Source organism: Rhinopithecus bieti, unplaced genomic scaffold (genome assembly GCF_001698545.2).
Source record: "Rhinopithecus bieti isolate Rb0 unplaced genomic scaffold, ASM169854v2 scaffold_52099, whole genome shotgun sequence".
Classification (NCBI taxonomy): domain Eukaryota; kingdom Metazoa; phylum Chordata; class Mammalia; order Primates; family Cercopithecidae; genus Rhinopithecus; species Rhinopithecus bieti.
The window spans coordinates 581,955-607,658 of NW_016820939.1; the positions used below are offsets into that span (position 1 = coordinate 581,955).

Genomic DNA, 25,704 nt, shown 5'->3' on the forward strand with positions numbered 1-25,704 from the left:
ATGTTGTACACCATAAATATATATAATTTAACTTGTCAATTAAAAATAAAATTTTTTTAAAAAGTCAGTGGAGAGCTGGGAGGTTATATTTCATGAAAGCTAAGAAAAGAGAGCTCCCAAATGAAGGCTAAATGCCAATAAAAATCAGAGAGGATGAGAACTGAAGAACTAGATTCAGTACGATTCAACCTTACCCCACTTTTTGGTGCCTTCCATCCCAAATCTATTCTTTCCATCTCAATCTTACTCCCAATTCCCAAGCTAAGGCTGTATTTTGTACTTACCTGAGTGATAGAACCAGTGAAAGAATGCATTAGTAAAATTAGGGGAAAGAAAATAAATGGAAAGAAGATACCCATCAGACCAATCAAATATTTTATCTTTCAATTTGCTGGAAAAAATTACACAATCTGTTTAAGCACGTACGTACTGTTTATAGACACTGTGCTCATTCTGTGTGCAAGACACAAATGACTGACAGAGAAGCAGACTGCCCCTCCTGCTCTACAAAGGAGAGGGAGGAGGCCCTTCATATGTCAAGGTCTTCTGCAGAGACAGCGAGGGTCCTTCAGCACTTTATTGGGTCTACAAGTCATCCGTCACTCTTCCTCCTAATATATATCAACATTGCTTCCATCCAATTGCCCTGCCTATAAAACAATACATCTATGACTACTTCAACATTTTCTGCCAGGAGAATGTTTATACTCTTGACAAAGCAGCATCTATTTTACTTCAATGATACTAAAAAGATTCCCTCTGTGCTCTCCCTCATTGCTGGTAAAAATGGTACACCACGGAGGGTGTCTGGCAATATCTAGGAAAATTAGTGATCCTCCTTCTAGGATTCTGAATCCATGGCCCTCTGGATACAGTTTTATTGACATTGGCTCATGAATTATACACGCACTGTACCCTACAGAAGTGCTTATGTACCTGTCCATCTGTGCCAGAGTGAGCAGCATTAAGAGCCAGGTCCTATTTTCCTCTCCATCTCTAGGAGCTGGCATAGTCTCATGCTGCAGCACATTGGAAGAGCTCGTTAAATACTTACTGAATAAATGTATGAATCGAAGAATGACCCAGTGTCAACACACTGGTGCTACGGAAATATTCTCTCTGTCTCCCTCATATGTCATGTATCTGCAGGTGAACATTGATAAAAATCTTACTCAAATGACTCCTTTATACTTAGTTCATATGGTAAACAACCCCACAGCAATCCAGAAAAAGAGACTTTCTATAAAATTATGCTCTTCCGGCAGGGCATGGTGGCTCATACCTGTAAGCCCAGCACTTTGGGAGGCCAAGGCGTGCAGATTACCTGAGATCAGGAGCTTGAGACCAGCTTGGCCAACATGGTGAAACCCCATCTCTACTAAAAATACAAAAATTAGCCGGGCATGGCAGCACACACCTGTAATTCCAGCTACTCCAAAGGCTGAGGCAGGAGAATTGCTTGAGCCTGGGAGATGGAAGTTGCAGTGAGCCGAGATCATGGCACTGAACTCCAGCCTGGGTGACAGAGTGAGACTCTGTCTTAAAAAAAAATAAATAAATATGCTCTTCCAGGACAAAAGCAAGTAAAATTTTAAGAAGCAAATATTTAGCTGATTGGTGCTCCTTTCAGATCCAGATTTAGATAACTTACAATTATGTGTATACATCCTTCTGCTCTTTTATTTTTCTTTTAAGCAGTCCATTTATCTCATGATTGTTTGTTAAATCAATAGGACTTTTTTTCTTTCATCATTTTTCTTTTTAAAGGAACCAGACCAGGTGCAGTGCCTCACGCCTATAATTCCAGCAATTTGGGAGGCTGAATTGGTAGGATTGCTTGAGACCAGGAGTTTAAGAGCAGCCTGAGCAACATAGAGAAACCCTGGTCTCTACAAAAACAACAACAACAACAAAAAGTACAAAAATTAGCTGAATGTGGTGGTACACACATATAGTCCCAGCTACTTGGGAGGGTGAGGCAGGAGGATGGCTTCAGCTCAGGAGTTTGAGGCTGCAGTGAGCTATGATCACACCACAACACTCCAGACTTGGGGAGAGAAGGAGGCCCTGTCTCTAAAAACAAAAAAAGGAGCCTTATAATATACCTCACTCGGCAGCTTGGTTGCTTTTTTCCCCACTTCATCTATCACAGACATCCTCTCAGATCAGTACATTTAAACTTATTCTTTTAAAGAACTGCAAACTATGCCATAATCTAAATATGCCATAATTTCTTCAATCACTTCATTAACAGTAGGTCAGTTGCTTTTAGTTTTTGCCATTATAAATAATGTTATAATAAACACTCTTATACATATTTCACTTGAAATGATTCTTTTCTTTCTGTGAATTCCCCAAGGCAGAATTGCTATGTAAAAGTCTGTGTTTTTTGATTTAATACATACTTCCAGATTACTTTCCAAAAAGATTGCTAAATTTCACAATCTTGCCTACTCTGGATGTGATCAGTCCCTTCTAATTGTCATGCCAGCATTGAAAAATTGATCTCACTCTTGCTACACTTTTTTTTTTTTTTTTTTTTTTTTTTTTGAGATGGAGTCTCACTCTGTCACTCAGACTGGAGTGCAGTGGTGTGATCTTGGCTCACCGCAACCTCCACCTCCCAGGTTCAAGCAATTCTCTCTGCCCCAGCCTCCCGAGTAGGTGGGATTACAGGCACCCACCACTACACCTGACTAATTTTTTTTTTTTTTAATTTTTAGTAAAGACAGGGTTTTACCATGTTGGCCAGGCTGGTCTCGAACTCTGGACCTCAGGTGATCCACCCACCTCAGCCTCCCAAAGTGCTGGGATTACAGGTGTGAGCCACCACGCCCGGCCTCCACTCTGGATTCTATCAGGTTGTGCTTTCTTTCATGTCAAGTGGCTTCTTCTGTGTCCTCCTCTCTAAACAATCTTGCTTGTCAGACTTCTTCTCAACTTGTAGGAGTTCTTTTAAAATTAGGACTCATATTATCATGAATAATACAAGTATTTTTCCCAAGCATGGTGTGTATCTTTGACTTTGCTTATGACTTGCTATAATTAACATTTATATAGTCAAAGCTGTTTTTTTAAAGGCTTCTGAGTTTCTTATCTTAAAGATGTACCCTGATCTGAGGGCGTTCAAATATTGCCTTCTACTTTTTACTTTTATACTTATATTTTCAATTCACTTAAAATTTATATTTTACATGGTAACAGGTATAAGACTAATCTATTTTTCTATTAATATATTGAGATGCAAGTGTGTCAATATAATTTACTAAAATAAACCATTTTCCACTATATTGAAGTGTCACCTTCATCATATATTAAATGGCCAATTGTATACAAAATATTTTCTGGAAATTCTATTCTAGCTCATTGATAAATAACTTCATTTTTCCCTGAACAAATACTAGACTAATTAGAGTGTTTTCATATATGGTAGGGCAAATACCTCCACATAAATTTTCCTTTTCAAACTTGTCTTAGCAGTTCTTGCATATATTTTATTCCATATGAAACCCGAATTACTTTATCCTATTAAGAATGCTTACTTTAAGCAAAGACTTCTTCCTGACTGGTGGGCAATTTAAAAGAAAAATAGCAGTTTGCCACAGCTCTCAGACCTCTGTATCCACGAAGAGGATGTTTGGAAAGTTTTTTCCAACTTCTTAGTCTACTATAGTGCTACATTCCTTGACTGTCCATATTACCAAGTCCTGAATGGAATTCCATATTACATCACTTATCTCTTGAACTTCTGGAGAACCAGCACAACATTTCTCTACTGAATGTCTTTGGCTCAAACAGCAGAAAGGTAAGATTCATGATTATGGGAAGCAAAGTGAGATTTATATCAGACTGATTCTATGTCCTTGATTACCTATGTGATTGCTTCCATCTTTATTCAATTTTCAAGCCCATGGTGATCATGATATTGGTCAAGGATGGCAAGAGGTGATCCTGGTGCTCTGCCAACTGTTACAAAACCAGCAAGGCTGGAAAAGTACAGAGTGAATGCCTGTGAGCATAGCTGAAAGTCACGCCTTGTATTTTTAGCCATGAAATTCCAATGTAGCATAAACAGAGGATGTGGCTAAGTAGATCTCTTGACTTTTCATGTATAGGAAAATTTTTGGCAAAATCTAACTTCAGTATAACAAGATCCCACTTGCATTAAGAAGAATAGCATCATCATCTCCAAACTATTACAGAAAATAATGAGACAGATTCACCAAGTCTAGACAAACAGGTAAGTCTTGAACCCTACCTTGAAGCAGGGAAATTACATATATACACATTACATTAAAATGCAGTGTCACTAACATTTTGCAATTGGAGATTAAGTTATTCGTACATTGTTTTAATTTCAAAAATCCCATAAAATCAGGAGCTCTGACTCTCAAACTATGAAACTATGAAAGTATATACTTGTGGCCGGGCGCGGTGGCTCACACCTGTAAACCCAAAACTCTGGGAGGCCGAGACAGGCAGATCATGAGGTCAGGAGATCGAGACCATCCTGGCTAACATGGTGAAACCCCGTCTCTACTAAAAAAAAATACAAAAAATTAGCCAGGCGTATTGGCAGGCGCCTGTAGTCCCAGCTACTCGGGAGGCTGAGGCAGGAGAATGGCGTGAACCTGGGAGGCGGAGTTTGCAGTGAGCTGAGATCACGCCACTGCACTCCAGCCTGGGCATCAAAGCGAGACTCCATCTCAAAAAAAAAAAAAAGTATACACTTGCTTTCTGACTGAAATAAATAAAAAATTATCCAGCTAACCAGATGAATGCGGAGTGAGCTATAAGATCATACCAGCAGATCTGACCCTAGAATAGAGCTCAAGGCCTGATTTTCCATCCCTTGATATAAATGTTATCCTTGTTTGCTGCCTTCCAATAATAACGAGTATTTATTGAGCACTATGTGCTGGGTGTTACACCTCATGCTTTTACATATATTTTCTCTTTTCATTTACACTATAACTCTATGTGTGGGTATTATTTTCATTGTGTAGATAAGGAAACTAAAGTACATAGAGACATGGAAGGTTGCATGAAGTCTCATGGATTCAGTCTCAGTTCTGTCTCCAAAGCCTTAAATGCAGAGGACCTTCAGTTTTCCACCAAGACACGTCAGATAGAGCTGAACAATTTGAAGTTCTATTTCCAGGTTCTCTCCTGAAGGACCCATAACTTCTTTAAAGTTCAAAGGTCAAAATTGGCCACTGAGCTCCACAGGCTCCACCACCACCAGTGGTCAGAATCCTTTATCTGCAGCTGAGGACATAAATACATCCTTAGGGAAGAATGGGCCTCTTGTATATATCAAAAGTTCTCAAATAAAGATAGTGGGAGGCCAGGCATAGTGGACCACACTTGTAATCCCAGCACTTTGGAAGCCCTAGGTGGGAGGATCACTTGAGCCCAGGAGTTCAAGACCGGCCTGGGCAACATAGTGAGACCTCGTCTCTATAATAAAAAATTAAAAATTAGCTGGGCATGATGGCGTATGCCTGTAGTCCCAGCTGCGCTGCTCAGGAGGCTGAGGTGAGAGGATCACTTGACCACAGAAGGCCAAGACTTCAGTGAGCCATGATTGTACCACTGCACTCCAGTCTGATGACAGAGTAAGACCCTGTCTCAAAAAAAAACAAACAAAAAAAAGAAAAGAAAGTGAGAGATGTCCTGATCGTAAGTTGCATCAATAAATGGACACCTCTTTTTTTTCTTTCTTTCTTCCTTTTCTTTTCTTTTCTTTTTTTTTTTTTTTTTTTTTTTCTTGTCTCAGTCTGTCACTTGCCCAGGCTGGAGTGCAGTGGTGTGATCTCGGCTCACAGCAACCTCTGCCTCCTGGGTCCAAGCGTTTCTCCTGCCTCAGTCTCCTGAGTAGCTGGTATTATAGGCACGCGTCACCACACCTGGCTAATTTTGTATTTTTAGTAGAGATTAGGTTTCACCATGTTGTCCAGGCTGGCCTCAAGCTCCTGACCTCAAGTGATCTGCCCACCTCGGCCTCCCAAAATGCTGGGATTACAGGTGTGAGCCACCATGCCTGGCCTGGACCTCTTTCAAGGGGTAGTTTTTGTAATACACACAGGCAATCAGAAATTGTCATTCACTCATTCACTCATGTTTACTGAGTGCCTACCACTACCAGGCTGGCACTGCACATACAAAGATGAACAAGCCTTCCAGGAGTTACAGACATAGTAGGTGAGGCAGACAAGTAGCCCAGCTATTGCAATGCTTTCCAACAGATGATAAGGAAGAGTTACATCATTCGAATTATGGGGACAGACAGGAGAAACATCTCTGGGCAGTAGTTTCAGGAGAAACTAGGGTAGGGGAAGGGGGACATTTGGACTTCATATTTTGCTTTGCTTTTCCTACAGTCACAAAATACTTAATATTTAACCTCAGATCCACTCCTAAGCATACACTCAAGGGAAATGAAAGCTGAGACTCAACAGCATTATTCACAATTGCCAAAAAGTGGAAACAATTCAATTGTCCATTGATGGATGAGTAGATAAAAAATGACATATATAGTATGATATATCATTATATATAGGGTTAGGGTTAGGCATACAGCTCCTAGAGCAGAGATTAAAACACAGACCCCAGGACACGATGTTCTTTTGCCTGCCTTATATAATAATAACAGTTCATATCACATTTTATGCCAGGTGAGATTCTAAACACTTTAGATATATTAACTCATTCAGTCCTCTCAACAGCTCGTGATGTAGGAACGCTTCTCATTTTAGAAATGAGGCAAGTAAAGCACAGAGAATGTGCATAATCTGCCGAGAGGATCCAATCAGTAAGTGACAGGTCTGCTTGCTGTTTCCAGAGCACTTAACTACTACACCGTACTGCCAGATCTTAATTTTCATATCCTACCCTCAAAGGTAGGAATTCTGTCTATCTCTAGCAGCATATATTGGGGAAAAAATACCTCCTATTCTTCACCCCTCCCTTATCCGAGTCTGCTGTAATGTGACTTGGAAGCTCAGCACATCAAGAGGCAAAATCTACTTTCCTAATCCATGAAGCTGGACTGGCCTTGCAATCTGCATTGGCCAATGGAATGTGGAAGAAGGATGAGGATCTGGTTTAAAGCCAACACTTCAAAAGACCTTTTCTGCTTTGCCTTTCTGAGAACCCTGCTGCTGCCATATGATTAGGTCTAGGCTCATCTACTAGAAAATGAGAGATCATGTAGTAAGAGAGCCCAGTTCTCCAGGTTGAAGTCACCTGCATTAGTCCATTTTCACACTGCTGTAAAGAAATACCCAAGACAGGGTAATTTATAAAGGAAAGGAATTTGATTGACTCACAGTTCCACATGGCTGGGGAGGCCTCAGGAAACTTACAAACATGGCAGAAGGTGAAGGGGAAGCAAGGACCTTCTTCACAAGGCAGCAGGAGAGAGAAGAACAAAGGAGGAACTTCCAAACACTTATAAAACCATCACTCACTATCATGAGAACAGCATGGGGGAAACCATCCCCATGATCCGATCACCTCCCTCCCTTGACATTCGGGGATTACAGGCCCCTCCCTCGACAAATAGGAATGGGGTGGGGACACAGAGCCAAACCATATCACCACCCGACACAAGTTTACATTTAACCAACTCCCCAGTATGTAAAAGAACCCAGCCATGATCAGCCAAACTCGGCCCAGAGACAGGATAATTTTTAAGGCTCTTCATACATGTCAGCCAACTGCTTTCTAGAATAGTTATAAGGAAGGACAACATCATGACTGGAGGAGACAGAATAAGGTCAGTTGGCATTGCAGACTGTGGGAACAACATGGGCAAAAGAAAGCTGGAAGAGTGTGGGATATGTTCAGAGAACTATAAGCAGCCCATGTTGACTAAAACCCATTGTTCTTAAGGTGGCTAGTGGAACAAAAGAACCTGGAGAAATAAAGTAGACCGGCTTAGTAGTTTCTACCAATTCAGTAGGTGTTGAGAAGACTTTGTATGTATAACATGTTTGTTTTGTCCTCACAGTACCATGCAAGTAATGTTATGATTTCCAGTTACAGAGAAGAGGCCCAAGGTCAGGATTTGAATATAGGCAATCTGGTATCAGAGCCTGCCTTATCCACTTACTGCAAAGCCGTAATGGAGAGATGAAAGGTGCAGAGAACAGCACTTTCATTGCTGTGAAAATACAATTAGTCAAGAAAGAAATTGTGAGGGCCTGACCTGAGGAAGTTTTAGTGGAGACCGACAGGAAGCAAGAACTGTGAGCAACACAGCAAGAGGAGGGGCTACAGGGCTTGGCAGTGGATTGAGTGGCCATGGTGAGAATGAGGGTAGTCACAGGGCAAGGCTAAGATGACAAGCCCAGGCAACTGCAAGAGGATGGGTGTCATCAATCATCTCATTTGCAGAACACACAAACCGGTTCAAATCAATGGATTCTGAAATGCCTGTGTGGGGTGAACACATGGAGAACTGCAAGTGCACTGCGTGAAGCCAGAGTAAAGGCATGAGAAACATACTCAGGGTCATCCGCAGGGAGCTAAGTCTCCACTTCTTCATGTGTCAAATGAAGATGTTGTGCTAAATGCTCTTGGATTTTATCCAGCATTAAAAGCAGATAAAACTCCTATCAATGATGATCCACTGAGTTTTGCTTAAAATTGATTTTTGTTGGTAATCAATTATGAAGAAATATAATCACTTGGATATTGTTTCACACTGGACAGGATTTTCTCCTATTTGGGTTTCTACTGAAAATTGATTTTATTACTTTTGTACCTATAAGCTTCTAAAAATCTAATATTTAGTTTTTGTTTTTTGAGTTTTGTTGGTAAGATTCAAAATCAAAATTTAGAAAGAAAAGAGGAAATAGATAATATTTGTTGCACAGCTACTATGTGCCTGGCACCCTGAATACACACACACAAACACACACACACAAGTATATATTTCCTCCATAAAATATAGTCTTGTGTCAGCCAGGTGCCGTGGCTCACGCCTATAATCCCAACACTTTGGGAGGCCGAGACGAGAGGATCACCTGAGGTGAGCAGTTTGAGAATAGCCTGGCCAACATGGCGAAACCCCATCTCTACTAAAAATACAAAAATTAGCTGGGCGTGGTGGTGGGTACCTGTATTCCCAGCTACTCAGGAGGCTGAGGCAGGAGAATTGCTTGAACCCAGGAGGTGGAGGTTGCAGTGAGCCAAGATCGCACCATTGCACTCCAGCCTGGGCGACAAGAGAAAAACTCCACCCCAAACTATTATCTATATGTGTGTGTGTGAGTGTGTGTACATATCTATACAGTCCTGTGAGAAACAGGTAAATTTAACCCCATTTTGCCAATGATGAGATAAGGCTTAGATAGGTTAAATAATTTGAACAAAGTTAAAGGTGAATTAAAGATAGAGTTGGCAAAAGAAAGTAAAATTAGCTTTATCTTTCATAGATTTCCTATACATTGGTGTTTTTATGACAACATTGACTAATAAGAGATTAAGATAATAAATGTTCTCTTTCCCAGAACACAAGTGTTTGAGAACACTGAAGATTTATGCTGCTACTCAAAACAGAAGATCTAGTTGTGTTGCTAAATGTCATGGGGGAAATGTATCTAAACTGCAGACTGATGTAAAACAGATGTGAATTCAAATCTGAGTTCTGCCATACTGGTTTGTAGCATTTGGCAAGCTACTTAACCAACCAGAATCACAATTTTCTCAGCTGTAAAATTCAGAATAATAAAAGGCCATTTACAAGGTTATTATGAGCCCCAAGAAGAAAATAAGCATGAAAGCATCTATCCCATGCCTATAGAGTACTTAATAGATATTAGTTTCCTTTTTCCTTCCAAAAACTTTTAGGTCCTGGAATTTATCTATGATTTATGAACTTCATGCAAAGAATAGCTATCATTTCCCAGTTAAATAGTCAACTTTATTGAATTTGAATTAGCAATGAATATTAATGGCTTTTACCATTAAGGTAAAACACAAAATACATCAAGTTATTTTTTTTTCAAATCTCTCATAAGTGGGCAACCAATAACACTGCCATAGGAAAGTTAGTTCCTGTTTTGCATGGTATGAGCCCATTAAAATTTATAGGTGAAATATGTACCATACGCTAAACATTCAGCACATGCGGGAAACTGGAAACCCATACCTGCAGCTGACTCTCACTGATGTCAACTCCCAGCTCAGTCATTACCTCTTATTCATCCATTCATGGTAGAGTAAATCTCAACTAAATGACATACACATGAAACAAAGACTTAAATTTATAAGCAGTTCTTCCCCAGGGCAGGAGGTGAAACAGTATGTTCATATGTAAGCAAAGAGTCTCGAGAGACCATTGATTTTAGTTCTTTTTCCAGTGCTGATCCCTCTACTCTTTCCTCAAATGCTCTTTTTTCCCCCCATCAAAACATGTAATCCAGAAAAGCGTGTGACTAATTCATCCTCATTAAAGTGTAAATAAAGGACAAGGCTTAATGTCTCCCAGAGGTATTTATCTACACCATAATTGGGAATAAGGTCACTGGCTTAAAGGGAAAGAATGCGAATCTAGTGATGATGGTAACCATCTGCAAAGCAACAAGAAAGAACTGTTTTAGTCCTGAGAGCCTTTGCGCTGCTCCTGAAGTCAAATCAACAGGCCATCCCAGCACTTAAAGCTGGATATGGCCACCAGGTGCCCCTAAAGCTCCTTTATCCAGTCCTCTAAAGTGCTTCTTTCCTAAAGTAGGTGCTCAGGCATCACTGACTGGAGCTACGGGAGTCTCATTCTGACTATGCCACCACAGCCACGATGGCTGCTACCAAACCACAATCATTAGCTTCTTGGGATTCTTGGCTTAAGTCCTGGGAGTTGCTAAAGAGGCCAGTGTAGGTAAGAATGAGCTCAAGCTTAGGAAGGGCCACTGGGTGAGGTGGAGACCGGCCTCCACTATCACATAGGAAACATATCCCACTGCTCAGAACAGCCAATAAAGCAAATGATGACCAGCAAAGTAAATGTTGAGCACTGAAAATAAAGCCCATCCATGGCTGAACAAGTCTCTGTGATATTTGTAACATTTCCCAGTAAAATCTCTACCAAAAGATTGGAAGAGTGTTTAACACAAGAGTGTCAGTTATTCCCCCCAGGCAGGATAAGAGGCAGACTACTAAGCTTCCCTGGGGTTACTTACCTGAGATCCATATCTCCATCAACCCAGAAGGTGAAAATGTTAGAGATGGTGCCCCCCGGGCAGCAGCCCATGATGAGAACAGCAATAGCTTGGACTGGCTTCAGAGAAAAGCTGATGGCCAGGAGATAAGCTGTGAAAGGCATGAGCCCAAACTGGCAGAGCAGTCCCACAGCAATGCCCCAGGGTCTCCTGATGTGCGACCACAGCTTCCGGATCTCCATGGAGCATCCCAAAGAGAACATAAGCAGCCCCATCATCACAGTGGACACCACTGTGAAAACGAGCTCCAGGTTTCCATGCACCTCCAGTCCCACTGGCAGCTCCTCCTCTGAACTGTTGGCAGGGCAGGCTGAGCTGCTGGAACAATTGGCTCTCATGTCCTCATCTCCTTAAGGCAGCATTACAAATGAACACCGGCAACAATGGCTGGGCAGGTCTATCCTGCCACATTTTGTAATAGTGCAACGAAGTCACACGTGGAGAATGATTCCAATAACTGTTGGCCAGCAAGGTGATTCATCCTAATCTGATCAATTTTTTCACAAGCGGCATTATAAAAGTAATTATCACGGGCATGAAACATATAATAAACTGCGGTAAGTAAGGCTTTCCACTTCTGTTCTTACTCACCACTGAATATGTTTGTGAGATGAGACAAACAAACTTGTTGTCAAGTGGAGTGACCGGGCTATGTCGTCAGCATCACATTGTGTCCCAGGAAAGTAGGGTGGATGCCAAGAAATAATTTCTCCAAATTCAGTTGGGATTTCAAAGAGCCAGGATGCATAGATAGAAAGGCTAACTCCGGAAAAACAACAAAGCCACACCTCGTACCATTAGCAAAGCATGTCTGTTGGAAATATTAGAGCAAAAAAAAAAAAAAACAGCTGGTGGAGGAAATGTCAGGAGGGACTATGAATAATTTCAGGAAAACTTCAGAATTTGTCACAGTTTTTCTTCTATTTCTATTAGAATCTGTGTCTAAACTCAATAATTAAACACCTGCAAGAATAATATGGTATGAGGCACCTAATTATGCCTCATGAAACATGTGAAAATCAATTCCTTCACCCAAAATAATTCAAGGGAACTGTCACTTGCTTTTGGAGACAAGAGTCTACTTGGAGATACATACCCCTGGGCCTCCTAGGGACATGTGGGAATCCTGCAAGGGGATGTGGTAAAGAGCTTGGTCTGCAATGGAGATGGGGTCTGAGAACAGCCTCTGACCACAGTGTCCAGGGCCCCTCTGTGCGTTCTAAGCAGGCACTGCTGGCAAAACCCGACAAGGACTGTATGGTTCTGTGAAACTAAACCTCCGAAAAAGCAGGTGCCACACCCTTTCTCACAGCAGAAAGTTTATTTGTGGGGCACAGGCTAGTAACAAGGCACACTTCATAAACGCCTCTACCTGTCTCAAGAGGGATACTAGCTAGGCATTGTTTATTCTTGGATGAGCAAATTCTTTTCCATGGCAGAACGCTCAGGACATGCTGACTGTATAAAAACACAAGTTGGATTCAAATGTGAAGTAAATTCTAACTATTTGAAAAAAGAATAAACTGCCTTTGGCAAACAAACCCTGAAAGCAGCTCTGGCCATCCAACCCCCCTGGAGGTTGTGTATAAGGGGTCAGCACAGGGCGTATTTACGCAGAGCCCTGCAGAGAATGGACACTGAGGAATGGGAAAGGTCTCTGGAAGGCAAGGTGTTCCCAGCTTGAATGATGCAGAGGTGTGGTCAGGCTGAGGGGGAAGGGAGGAGGGGGACAGCTAACATTTTCTGAGCACTTCTCAGGGGTGACAGAGGTGGTGATAAGGTTTGGCTGTGTTCCCCTGCACCCAAATCTCGTCTTGAATTATAGCTCCCATAATTCCCACGTGTCATGGGAGGAACCTGCTGGAAGGTCACTGAATCAAGGGGGCGGGTGTTTCCCATGCTGTTCTCATGATAGTGAATAAGTCTCTCAAGTTCTGATGGTTTGATAAAGAGGAGTTCCCCTACACATGCTCTTGCCTTTTCTGCCACCATCTAAGATGTGTCTTGCTTCCCCTTCGCCCCCCTCCGTGATTGTGAGGCCTCCCCAGTCATGTGGAACTGCGAGTCAATTAAATCTTTTTCCTTTATAAATTACCCAGTCTTGGGTATGTCTTAATTCACAGCATAAAAACAGACTAATACAGGTGGGGTAGGTGCTTTACACATATGTGGCTATGTCTGATGAAATAGAACTTTATTTACTTATTTAGTAAGAGAAGGTGTCAGGGGTGTCTGTCTACATAATGTCCAAAAGCCCCTTAGTCAACCTTCTTTTTTTTTTTGACACGGAGTCTCACTCTGTCTCCCAGGCTGGAGTGCAGTGGTGCAATCTCGGCTCACTGCAAGCTTCGCCTCCTGGGTTCACGCCATTCTCCCGCCTCAGCCTCCCGAGTAACTGGGACTACAGGCACCCACCACCACACCCGGCTAATTTTTGGTATTTTTAGTAGAGATGGGGTTTCACCGTGTTAGCCAGGATAGTCTCGATCTCCTGACTTCACGATCCGCCCACCTCAGCCTTCCAAAGTATCAACCTTCTTTGTTCCCAGGAAGAATCACTTGAATGGCCCTTTTTAGTTATACAAATTTAAGGTTTGTATAAGCACCTGCATTCCTGATGAGGATGGTATAAGCACCTCCATTCCTGATGAGGATGGTATAAGCACCCCCATTCCTGATGAGGTAGTGTGATAGCAACTTTTGTGATTGCTGGGTACTCAGTGCTGATAGACGGGAGGGGGCTAAATATGCATAGCAGCCTTAAGGAGCCTCCTGGGGGAGGGAGAAAGGTGACCTTGGCCACTCCTCTTTTAAAATGTAGTGTTGGCCGGGCGCAGTGGCTCACACCTGTAATCCCAGCACTTTGGGAGGCTGAGGCAGGCAGATCACGAGGTCAGGAGATCAAGACCATCCTGGCTAACACGGTGAAACCCTGTCTCTACTAAAAATACAAAAAATTAGCCGGGCATGGTGGCAGGCGCCTGTAGTCCCAGCTACTCGGGAGGCTGATGCGGCAGAATGGCGTGAACCCAGGAGGCAGAGCTTGCAGTGAGTGGAGATCCTGCCACTGCACTCCAGCCTGGCCGCCTGGGTGACAGAGCAAGACTCCATCTCATGCTCAAAAAAAAAAAAAAAAAAAAAAAAAAAAAAAAATGTAGTGTTATCAGAATTTCTCAAAAGATTTAGGATGTTTCCAACTGAGGTCAGCTGGTCCTAATACGCACCAGGAAAGACAGGGGTTTCTTGCCTGATGACAGGTTCCTCTGTGTCCAGTCACCCCGGACAGATGCCACAGGACACGATGACTAAGTATATGGATGTGACCTGAAGAGAAATCATCTTGAGAGCCCAGGCTTGGACACCGCCATGTGGTGTGCGAGGACTGGACCAGAAGGGACATGGTGGCAATGGATAAAGGCCCACTGGACTGGGTGGGGCCAATGCATCAAAAGGTCCCAACAGAAACAACAGCAGTGATCCCAGGGCCTACCAGCGGGCTGGTCAGGCTTTTCAAAGTTTCTCCCCAGCTGGAGATGGGAAGGAGATTTCCTTGGGAAGAGTAAGGTTCTCAGTCAATTTGTAAAGATGATTTCAAATACAGGATTGCAGACTTCTTGCCCTTTTTCGCAAGTAGAGATTCAAATGATTAATTAGCAAATTTTAAAAAGCATGACCAACTTTACATCCCAAGCCAGTGAGGCAGATCACGAGATCCCACTTAATCCTCACATTTATTCTAGGAAGTAACAAAGGCCCATTCGGGCCATATTATTTGTCCAAGATTATTAAGCAGGTAAATTATAACATTGGGATTTAAATCTCAATCTAACTCTCCGCCTGTCCTTGTTTCCTTTCCTGGAGCACACTGAAGTGGAAGCAATGAAAAGCAGTCAATAGCAAGACCATGCGGAAAAGACTGGCAACCACTTAGGCACAGCTCAGGGGTAAAACACCATTATTTGGCTTAAGGATGGAGAAATAAACTAATCCCTAATCTCTAATATTATCTTCTATTCTCACACACTTAAAAGGCATCTGCATATGTTTAATATGTATTCACCTTCATGTTGAGATCCAGTTCTACAAATCACAGGAAGTATTTCATGTACTTCCAGCCTCTGCAAGTAGAATTTGGGGTGAACGATACTCCTCAGGAAAACCAACAGAAAAGGTTAGGAATATAAAGCCTGAGGGGAAAGTGCCAAAAGAAAAGGTAACCAGACCTGGCTGTGGAACTGTTTCCCACGCTCTGAAAGGTAGCACAGGGGAAAACTTCTAGAAGCTTGAAGGACCGAAAAATCCTACAGGTTCAAAAAGAGTTTACATAAATTCATGAGAGATAAATCTAAAACAGATATAAAGGAAATTGGCAGTAATGGAAAAAGTAGACTGTCTACTCAGACATGACACAAGGTAAAAGCCAAATTCAGTATTTTCTTAAACTCAACAATAAAAACACTATCACTTCCCAGAAAAAAAACACAAAATACTTGAAAAAAAAGTGATCAACATCTTCTATGGTTGTAAAGTCCCTTCCAAAACTCATGTTGACATTTAATTGCCATTTTAACAGTGTCGAGAAGTGGGCCCTTTAGGAGGTAATCAGGTCATGAGGGCTGTGGATAGATCAATGCTGTTATCGAGGTGAGAATGGGTTTGTCAGAGTGGGAATGCCATGTGATGCCTTCTGACATGTTATGATGCAGCAAGAAGGCCCTGGCCAGACGTGACCCTTTGGGAAGCCCATGGTTTTGGGTTTCCCAGCCTCCACAACCATGAACCAAATAAATCTCTTTTCTTTTAAATGACTTTATCCGTGATACTCTGTTATAGCAGCAGAAAACAGCCAGGTGTGGTGGCTCACACCTGTAATCCCAGCACTTTAGGAGGCTGAGGCAGAAGGATCACCTGAGGTCAGGAGTTCAAGACCAGCCTGACCAACATGGTGAAACCCTGTCTCCACTAAAAATACAAAAATGAGCTGGGCGTGGTGGTGGGTACCTGTATTCCCAGCTACTCAGGAGGCTGATTCAGGAGAATCACATGAACCTGAGAGTCGGAAGTTGCAGTGAGCTGAGATCATGCCATTCCACTCCAGCCTGGGCAACAGAGCAAGACTCCATCTCAAACAAAAAAAACAAGAAAAGAAAAGAAAAAGAAAAAAAGAAAAGGAATTAGGACAATATCATCACTAGTTTTTTTAGTTTTTTTGCGTTTTTGAGACAGGGTCTCATTCTGTCACCCAGGCTGGAGTACAGTGGTGCTATTATGGCTCACTGAATCATTGACCTCTGGAGCTTAGGTTGATCTTCCCGCCTCAGCTCCCAAGTAGCTGGGACCACAGGCGCACACTACCATGCCTGGCTAATTTTTATATTTTTTGTAGAGATGGGATTTCTCCATGTTGCCCAGGCTGGTTTTGAACCCCTGGGCTTAAGCAATCCACCCACCTCGGCCTCCCAAAGTGCTGGGACTGCAGGTGTAAGCCACTGCACCTGGCCATCACTAGTAATTTTTTGTTTAAGTACAGTGAAATAAGATAACATGTTTTGCATACTAAGAATAAACAATTTTAAGGTGAATAGCCCCAGCTTGTAAGAGTTGAGTGAAAGACACATTCTCATATACTGCTGGTGGGAAAGAAAATTCATATAACTTTTCTGGGTAAAGTCTGGCAATATGTACTAAGAGCCTTTGTTTATTAAGAAGATGTTTTAATAAACAAACTTCAATATTGGCAATGATTTATTATTTCTTTTCGCTCTGTTGCCAGGCTGGAGTGCAGTGGCACAATCTCGGCTCACTGCAACCTCCGCCTCCCGGGTTCAAGTGATTCTCCTGCCTCAGCCTCCTGAGCAGCTGGGACTACAGGCGCCACCACGCCCAGCTAATTTTTTTGTATTTTTAGTAGAGACGGGGTTTCACCATGTTAGCCAGATGGTCTCCATCTCTTGACCTCGTGATCTGCCCACCTTGGCCTCCCAAAGTGCTGAGATTACAGGTGTGACCCACCGCGCCCAGCCAAGATTTATTATTTCTTTGGGGCAGATGTTCCTATTTATAAGAGTATTGTTATTTATAAATGCATTCCTATTTATAACAGCATATTTATAAAAGCAGAAAACTGGGACAACTTAAATGTCCAAAGAGAGACTGATTAAGTAAATTATAGTACAACCATACAATGAGGTGATATGGAGTTTTTTTAATGTAAGCAGGAGAGGTACAGTGGCTCACCCCTGTAATCCCAGCACTTTGGGAGGCCGAGGTGGGAGGATCACTTGAGCCCAGGAGTTCAAGACCAGTCTGAGCAACATAGTGAGACTCTATCTCTATTAAAAATTTTTTTTAAATTAGCCAGTCCTGATGGCGTGCACCTGTAGTCCCAGCTATTCAGGAGGCTGAGCGGGGAGAATCACTTGAGCTTGGGAGGTCTAAGCTACACTGAGCCATGATCACACCACTACACTCCAGCCTGGGTCACACACTGAGATCCTGCCTCAAAAAATAAAAATTTAAAAATTTTTTAAAAGGTAAACTGTTTAATAAGGAGAAATACTTACAAGATTAAACAGGATCATTTTTTCTTATTGATAGGCAAACAGAATGTTCCTAGCCCTGTTAGAATAATAAGCAACTAAATGGAGAAACTCCAAAATTTTCATAATGATTGCTGCTGCATGCTAAATTAGCGATGATTTGATCTTCTTTATATTTTTTGTACTATCTGCTATCTTTGAAATGGCTGGCAATTACCATTTTTATAATTGAGAAAAAAAGGAACTGAAGGAAAAGGAATAAAAATAGAGAGAGTCGTGGTTATTTCCAGTAACTCCTACAGGCTGATAACATCCTGATGACTCTGTGAGGAGCTGGACTGTTGAGATGACTCAATTGTTTTTGTTCTTAGGATTTTACAAGGGAGCCTAATAAATACCAAAGCTTCCAGTAAGAGATGCCCGCAGCAAATGAAATGCAAGGACATGAGGAGAACGGACAGGCCAAGTCAGGACCTAGAGGCCAAGTCAGGACCTAGAGAAGGGTGGTAGATGGGACTGCAAAGTGTTTAGCCTGAAACAGCACCTGCTCCACCTTCAGGATAAAATGACCAGAAGGTAAAACAAAGCATCTTGCCAACAAAACTAACTGGAAAGACTTGTTTACCCTGCACTGGTAGCATTCTATTTATAGTAATATTTGTGGTCCTTTTCCCAACAACCTTTTCTGACCGCAGCTCATCAGATCAGATGTTACTAAGTTTATAACCATAAATTCTCATCGCCTATTTAAATCCTAGAATTATGAGAAGAAAATGTATTACAAGTTGTAATAAATGAGATTAATGGGTTTTGTCAGCCATGAGAGCAAACTACTGATACTGATTTTCTATAATAATGACCCATTTGTTAAGTCTTTCCTAAACATATTACCTAAGGGACCTACCACAGGGTCTTCCATGTACCAGGCCCTGTGATAGATCCCTTAGGTAATTCATTTCCTTCTCTCAACAACCTTATCAGGTAGGTACCATTATTACCTTCATTGATTCATGAGTGAAGAGAGGCTGATTGCAATTAAGCAACTTACCACAGACTAAGGTAGTAAACCGCACAGCAAGATGATAGAGGTTGACTCCCGAGCCTATACTACATATGAAAAGTAAAATAATAAAAGTTTATGGGTTTCACTTGTATAAAATATTGTTCTTGCCACTCAAACTAAACCACATCCTGATTACTACTACTCACCTTGCCAGTCCTAAACCTTTAATTCATGTGCCTTTCAAGGTCTAAATACAGGTGCATGGAAAACATGTTAACTGGCATTCTGAAAGAATAATATCCATGCTGAAAGGGTAGTATTTTAATTTATAGGTCTGAATAACTTTTATTTTGAAGTAATTACATGATTAAAACATTCATGGTCCTAAATACAGAAAATATTTCCCAGCACTCATCCTAGGTTCTAAACTACTTTATAGTGGACTCCCTAAAAGAATACATAAGCAAAACAGATCCTTTACCACGTCAGCCAACAGCCCCCCAGAAAGGAGATGAAACCAGAGCAAATGAGACATTTTTCATTAATAGCAAAGTGGTCATTCATCCTTTCCTTATACTTTCTAAACAGGGGTTCAACCCTAAGGCCATAACTACAAAGGAACAGAAGTATTTTTCTTCATCCTCAATTGCTAGGCCAGGAGGATATGCGCCTAGCACTCTAGACAAAACTAATCCGAACAAAGAGTGTTGTTGAGCTCAAGCATTTCTTAGGAAAACTAGAGATCAATCCCAGGCATCTGGTATAAACTTCCAGCCTTCTCATCTGACCATTTCTAGCTACTATGCCTGGGGCACTTTAAGTGCTCAGTAAATATTAGCTATTGTGGTGATTGTTGTTATTAATAACATCTGTTTCATCTAACCCAGAAAAATAACAAGGTCAGGATCAAAAAAAAAAAAAAAGACTACTCCTTTGCTCCTGCTTCCAATTTTCTGATTTGTTTTCCAAAGCCTTTTTTAGTAAAACTTAGAAATTTCTTTCAAATACTAAAAGGGTCATGAGAAAACAAAAATATATATATACATATGTGATCTCATGATAAATGAAGGCCACCATTAGGAAATAACTCTCCTCTTAGTTTGAAGGAAGTTATGTGAGCTATTTCTCGACTTGTGTAAAGTAATTCCACAAACTGCAGTGCTAGAATTCTGACACTCCCCTGGGTACACCTGAGTTTGGATGCAACAGAGCACCTGGGGAAGGAGGTGGCAGTGCAGGTGAACTAGGCTAGGAAATGTTTGGTCATTTGTTGGGTTCACAATATGCTTGTCTTACCTGTTCTACATAGTTGGTGAGAGTGGGAGAGTAAATTTAAATTCCAACAGGAAATAGATATACGGTGAGTAATCTCTAAAACAGTAAGAGAGAGGGAATTTTCTTCTGGCACTTGAAAGGAGTTAATGTTATAGAGTTAATCTGATGTAGGAAAAAATGGCACTCGCAGCTGAAGTCTACAAAGGCGACATCTATGTTTGAATGCTGTGAAAGTTTCAAAGTGAAAAGCAATCCTTTAGCATGGAGATAGATGATTAGAAGCAAAGGCGGGCCAGGCCCAGTGGCTCACGCCTCTAATCCCAGCACTTTAGGAGGTTGAGGGGGGCGGATGGCTTGAGCTCAGGAGTTCGAGACCAGCCTGGGCAACATGGTGAAACCTCGTCTCTACAAAAAATACAAAAATTAGCTAGACATGGTGGCACACGTCTGTAGTTCTAGCTACTCGGACGGCTGAGGCACAAGAATCGCTTGCACCTTCCAGACAGAGGTTGCAGTGAGCCAAGATCGTGCCATTGCATTCCAGCCTGGGCGACAGAGAGACCCTGTCTCCAAAAAAATAAAATAAAATAAAATAAAATAAAAACCTAAGGAGAGGGACTGACACTAAGAAGAACAGTAGGAGCCTATTAGGAGAAAATCCCAAAATGGAGCCTGAGGCTCCCAGTAGAATGGCTTATACAACTTGTTCCTTCTCTAGGATTAATTCAGACTAATGTTATGCCGTTTGTTAGAAATACAGAAGACCAAGATCACTAGATTCTTTGCTTAAACACTGCTGGTGGGAAAATAAATTAGTACAACCTTTATGGCTAACAGTAGGGAGATTTCTCAAAGAATTAAAAGTACATCTGCCATTTAATCCAGGAATCTCACTACTGGGCAACCACCCAAAGGAAAAGAAGTCATTATATTAAAAAGACAACTGCACACATATGTTTACCACAGTACAATTCACAACTACAAAGATATGGAATCAACCTGTGTCCATCAACTGATGAATGGATAAAGAAAATGTGGTATGATATATGCCATGGAATACTATTCAGCCATACAAAAAAAAGGGTCTTTTGCAGCAACTTGGATGGAACTGGAGGCCATTATCGACGGAAATGAAGTAACTCACGAACAGAAAACCAAATACCGCGTGTTGTCACTTAAACGTGGGAGCTAAGCTATGGATGTGCAGCGGCATACAGAGGGATATAATGAACATTAGAGAATCAGAGCAGGGTGGGAGGTAATGCGGGATTGAAAACTACCTATTAGGCACAATCTACACTATTCAGGTAATGGGTGGACTAAAAACCCAGACTTCACCACTATAAAATTCATTCATGTAACCAAAAACCACCTGTACCCCTAAAGCTATTGAAATAAAAAAATTAATAAATAAATAAAATTTAAAAATAAAAAAGGTTTGGCATGGTGGCTCATGACTGTAATTTCAGCACTTTGAGAGGCCGAGGGGAGTGGATTACTTGAGGCCAGGAGTTCAAGACCAACTAGGCCAACATGGTGAAACCATGTCTCTACTAAAAATACAAAAATTGCCAGGCGTGGTGGTGCCCACCTGTATTGCCAGCTACTCAGGAGGCTGAGGCAGGAGAATCACCTGAATCTGGGAGGTAGAGGTTGCAGTGAGCCAAGATTGTGCCCCTGGACTCCAGCCTGAGCAACAAGAGCGAGACTCCATTTCAAAATTTTTTAAAAAATCACTATTCTTTTTATAGGTTTTAGGACACTTGTTGAAAATGGCCCTGCTGCCCAGAAGGCCTTCTGTGGCCCAGAACTGCCAGAGATTGGATAGGGGAATTTCTCTTATTCCAAATTTTAGTATGGGGCCCACTTGCCCCTGTACAAGACATGTCTTCAGTGTGAGCTTTTGCAATCATAAAGCTGATGTTTGGATTTCCTACCTGTTTACTCTTTGGTATTATTTCACATTTGGTCCAGATCCTAGACAAAGAACAAGGGTATCATATTTTTGATGCCCCTCAAAACTCTAGCATCCGGTATAATTGACCAGAATTGTTGAGAATTAGGGTGGAATGTGGGGACCAAAACAACAAAGATTCTGGTGGGGCCAGGGTATATGGCTTTGGGCCTTGGATTCGAGAGGCAGGCTGTACATTTTAACCTTGAAAATCTCCAGAGATTATTTCTGGGTAATAAGACTCAACTTTACAATTGTGCAGTTGGATTTTTAACTATTGTGACCTAAGCAAGCAGTTTAAGCCCAAGAAACTAATCACATGAGATATGAGATTCTCACTCTGATTGGTCACTGAAGCTATGAAAGCTCTTCAATTGCTGGTTGTTTTTTTGGGTTTGTGTGTGTGCGTGTGGGTGGGTGGGTGTGTTTTGTTTTGAGACAGCGTCTTACTCTGTCACACAGGCTGAAGTGCAGTGGTGTGATCATAGCTCACTATCCCCTCAAATTCCTGGGCTCAGATCATCTTGAGTGCTGTTTTTAAAGAGAAAAGCCCATATTCACTGGTCCTGAAGTAAATTGTACATAGGCCTCACCCACCTTAAGTAAAGTTAAGCTCTTTATCAAATACATGGGCCAGCAAGGGCCTTACTTAGCACAATGCTGGCTGAAAGCAGCCTCAGCAAACTCTGGCTATGTAAGTACCAAGTAAGCAACACCTACCAGTCCCAGTAAGCAAGACATGCAGGCTACAGAATCATAGTGTGTTACCGGGAAAAAAAAAAAAGCCACACATCCAGGCATCAGCAGGTACTAGAGGTCTTAATGAGAGCAGAGTGTCAGCAGGGCGTCAGCAGATATTGGCAGACCATACAGGCCCCAGGTCAAAGGTGGACCAAACAAGTAACTCAACAGCACAGGTTTCTGGAAAATAACGAACTTTGAAGTGACAGGAATCTAGACTTGCATCTCATCACTCCCTTAAAAGTTGCATCACCTTGAGGCAGGGCACAGGGGCTCACGCCTGTAATCCCAACACTTTGGGAGGCCAAGGCGGGTGGATCGCTTGAGCCCAAGAGTTCGAGACCAGCCTAGGCAATAAAGCAAAACCCTTATTTTGGCAAAAACTGCCAAAACTAGCTAAGGCGGTTGTGGGCGCCTGCAGTCCCAGCTACTCCTTAGGCTGAGGTAGGAGGATTGCTTGAGCCCGGGAGGTCAAGGGTGCAGTGAGCCGTGATTGGGACACTGCACTCCATTGAAAGAGTTAGACCTTGGTCTCAAAAAAGAGAAAAAATAGCTGTGTCACCGTGGGTAAGTTACAGATCCTTCACTTAGCCCCCCAGTTCCCTCAGAACTAAAACAGAGATTTGAAAATGTACCCAACAGGCCAGGCGCGGTGGCTCACGCCTGTAATCCCAGCACTTTGGGAGGCCAAGGCGGGCAGATCACGAGGTCAGGAGATCAAGACCATCCTGGTTAACACGGTGAAACCCCGTTTCTACTAAAAATACAAAAAAATTAGCCAGGCGCAGTGGCGGGCGCCTGTATTCCCAGCTACTCGGGAGGCTGAGGCAGGAGAATGGCATGAACCCGGGAGGCGGAGCTTGCAGTGAGCCGAGATTGCACCACTGCACTCCAGAATGGGCGACAGAGCGAGACTCCATCTCATAAAAAAAAAAAAAAGAGAAAAGAAAGAAAATATGCTCAACTAAACATGTACCTGTAAGCCAGCCATTTCTCTCCTGGATGTATTTACTCCAGAGAAATGAGAGCATATGCCCAGATAACACTCACAGCAGCTTTATTTGTAAGCACTGAGAACTGGAAGCAACCCAAATGTTTATCAATAGGTTCCCGGCTAAACGAAGTGTGATATATCCTGACAACAGAATCCCACTCAGCAATAAAAAGGAATGCACATGCAATAACATGGATGAATCTTAAAATAATTATGCTGAATATAAGAAACCAAAATATAGTATATACTGAATGATTCTAGCTATATAAAATTCTCAAAATGCAAACCAATTTATAATGCCAGAAAGCAGATCAGTGGTTGCCTAGAGGCTGGTGGTGGGAGAACAGTGAGAAGGGATGGATTACAAGGGGCACAAGGAAACTCTTGGGCCAATGGCATGTTCATTAGCTTCACGTGAGGGTGTCCCACAGGTGCAGACACATGTCAAAACTCATCAAAATTGTACACCTTAAGCAGGTGCAGTTTATGTCACAGCCAATTACACCTCAATAAACCTGAAAAAATATGTGGGTCAAAGAATCTATAAGAGAGAACAGCAGAATCAAATCCCTTGAGCACTCTTCAAAAGTGGCACCTTTTTGGTCATTTGTGGTGACTCACACCTGTAATCCTAGCACTTTGGGTGAATCGCTTGAGTCAGGAGTTCAAGACCATCCTGGGCAACATGGCAAAACACTGTCTCTACCAAAGATACAAAAAAATTAGCCGGGCATGGTGGTGCATGGCTGTAGTCCCAGTTACTCAGAAGGCTGAGGTGGGAGAGTCACCTGAGTACAGGAAATCGAGGCTAGTGTGAGCCATGATCACACCACTGCACTCCAGCCTGGGCATTGGAGTGAAACCCTGTCTCAAAGGTGAAAAAAAAAAAAAGTGGCACCTTTTCAACAATCTTTTTAAAAAAATTATTAGAGACAGGGTCTCACTCTGTTGCCCAAGCTGGAGTGAAGAGGCATGATCATAGCTCACTGCAGCTTCAGACACCTGAGCTCAAGCGATCCTTCCAACTCAGCCTCCTGAGTAGCTGGGACTACTGGCCGTGCCACCACACCTCGCTTTGACAATTTTTAAAGTAATACAATCATTTAGCCAACAAATACTGATAGAGTGGCTACTCTGGGTAGGTATTATTGTAGACACTAGAGACAACACAGAGAAACACAGACAAATAAAAAAGCAAGCAAATAAACAACTGCAGAGAGTGATGTGAGTGCTGTAAAGGAACTCAAACAAGGTGCTGTCACTGCAAATGACTGAGTAAAAGGAAAGGCCAATTTCTCTAGGGGTGGTAGGGAGGTCCCAGGAGGCCTCCCGCAGCAGATGTTATTTCAGCCAAGTCCTCAATAATCAGGAGGCAGGCCTGCAAAAATGTGAGGGCTGAGAATCTTGGGGAAAATAAGCAAGAACAAAGGCCCTAAGGTGGGAACAAGTCTGATATGTCGGAAACAGCAAGTAGGCCATGGTGCTGGAGCCCAGTGGGGCTGGATGATGAGTGGGAGGAATGAGGTCACAGAGCAAGGCAAGTGTCAGAAAGCACAGGGCCTGGTAGGCCGTGGGGAAGGACATTACTCAGGGAAGTGACAGGATCTTTTTGGCAATAACATGATTGCCATTTTTAAAATATCACTGTGGCTGTTGAGGACAGACTATAGGAAAGTCAAAAATGAAAGCAAGGAGGTCAGTTAAGAGGCATTCTCCATATTCCAAACAAGAGATGATGGAGACTAGGGTGAGGATGATAGAGGTAAGAGAGAAATTGATACATGTGGGATATATTCAGGAGGTAGAGCCCATGATAGTCGCCAATAGATTGGACCAAAGAGGAGATGAGGGACCTGGAGGAATCACAGATGATTCCCCGGGTTTCTGGCCTAAGCAATGGCATAAAAATTGTGCCATTTACTGGAATGGGAAAGAAGATAACTGTTCTTAGAACTACAATGAAAAGAGGTTAT

At 42.2% G+C, this 25,704-nt stretch overlaps 2 protein-coding genes across 6 annotated transcripts in view; both read right to left on the reverse strand.

The window, feature by feature from the left end:
• Positions 1-11,563, reverse strand: part of SLC10A6 (solute carrier family 10 member 6) — a 27,935-nt gene extending 16,372 nt beyond the window's left edge. The window contains exon 1 of the mRNA XM_017860032.1: positions 11,187-11,563. Within this exon, the coding sequence (XP_017715521.1) occupies positions 11,187-11,563 (377 nt within the window). The remainder of the gene's footprint in view (positions 1-11,186) is intronic.
• Positions 1-25,704, reverse strand: part of CUNH4orf36 (chromosome unknown C4orf36 homolog) — a 70,821-nt gene that overhangs the window by 23,834 nt on the left and 21,283 nt on the right. For 2 of the 5 annotated variants that reach the window (XM_017860037.1, XM_017860033.1), the window contains exon 5: positions 3,878-3,986. The exons of 1 other annotated variant lie outside the window; for it this stretch is intronic. The gene's annotated coding sequence lies outside the window, so the exon portion shown is untranslated. Of the gene's footprint in view, positions 1-2,919; positions 2,953-3,877; positions 3,987-12,017; positions 12,037-25,704 lie in introns of those variants that run through there. 2 more of the 5 variants (XM_017860034.1, XM_017860036.1) reach the window with 2 other exon arrangements.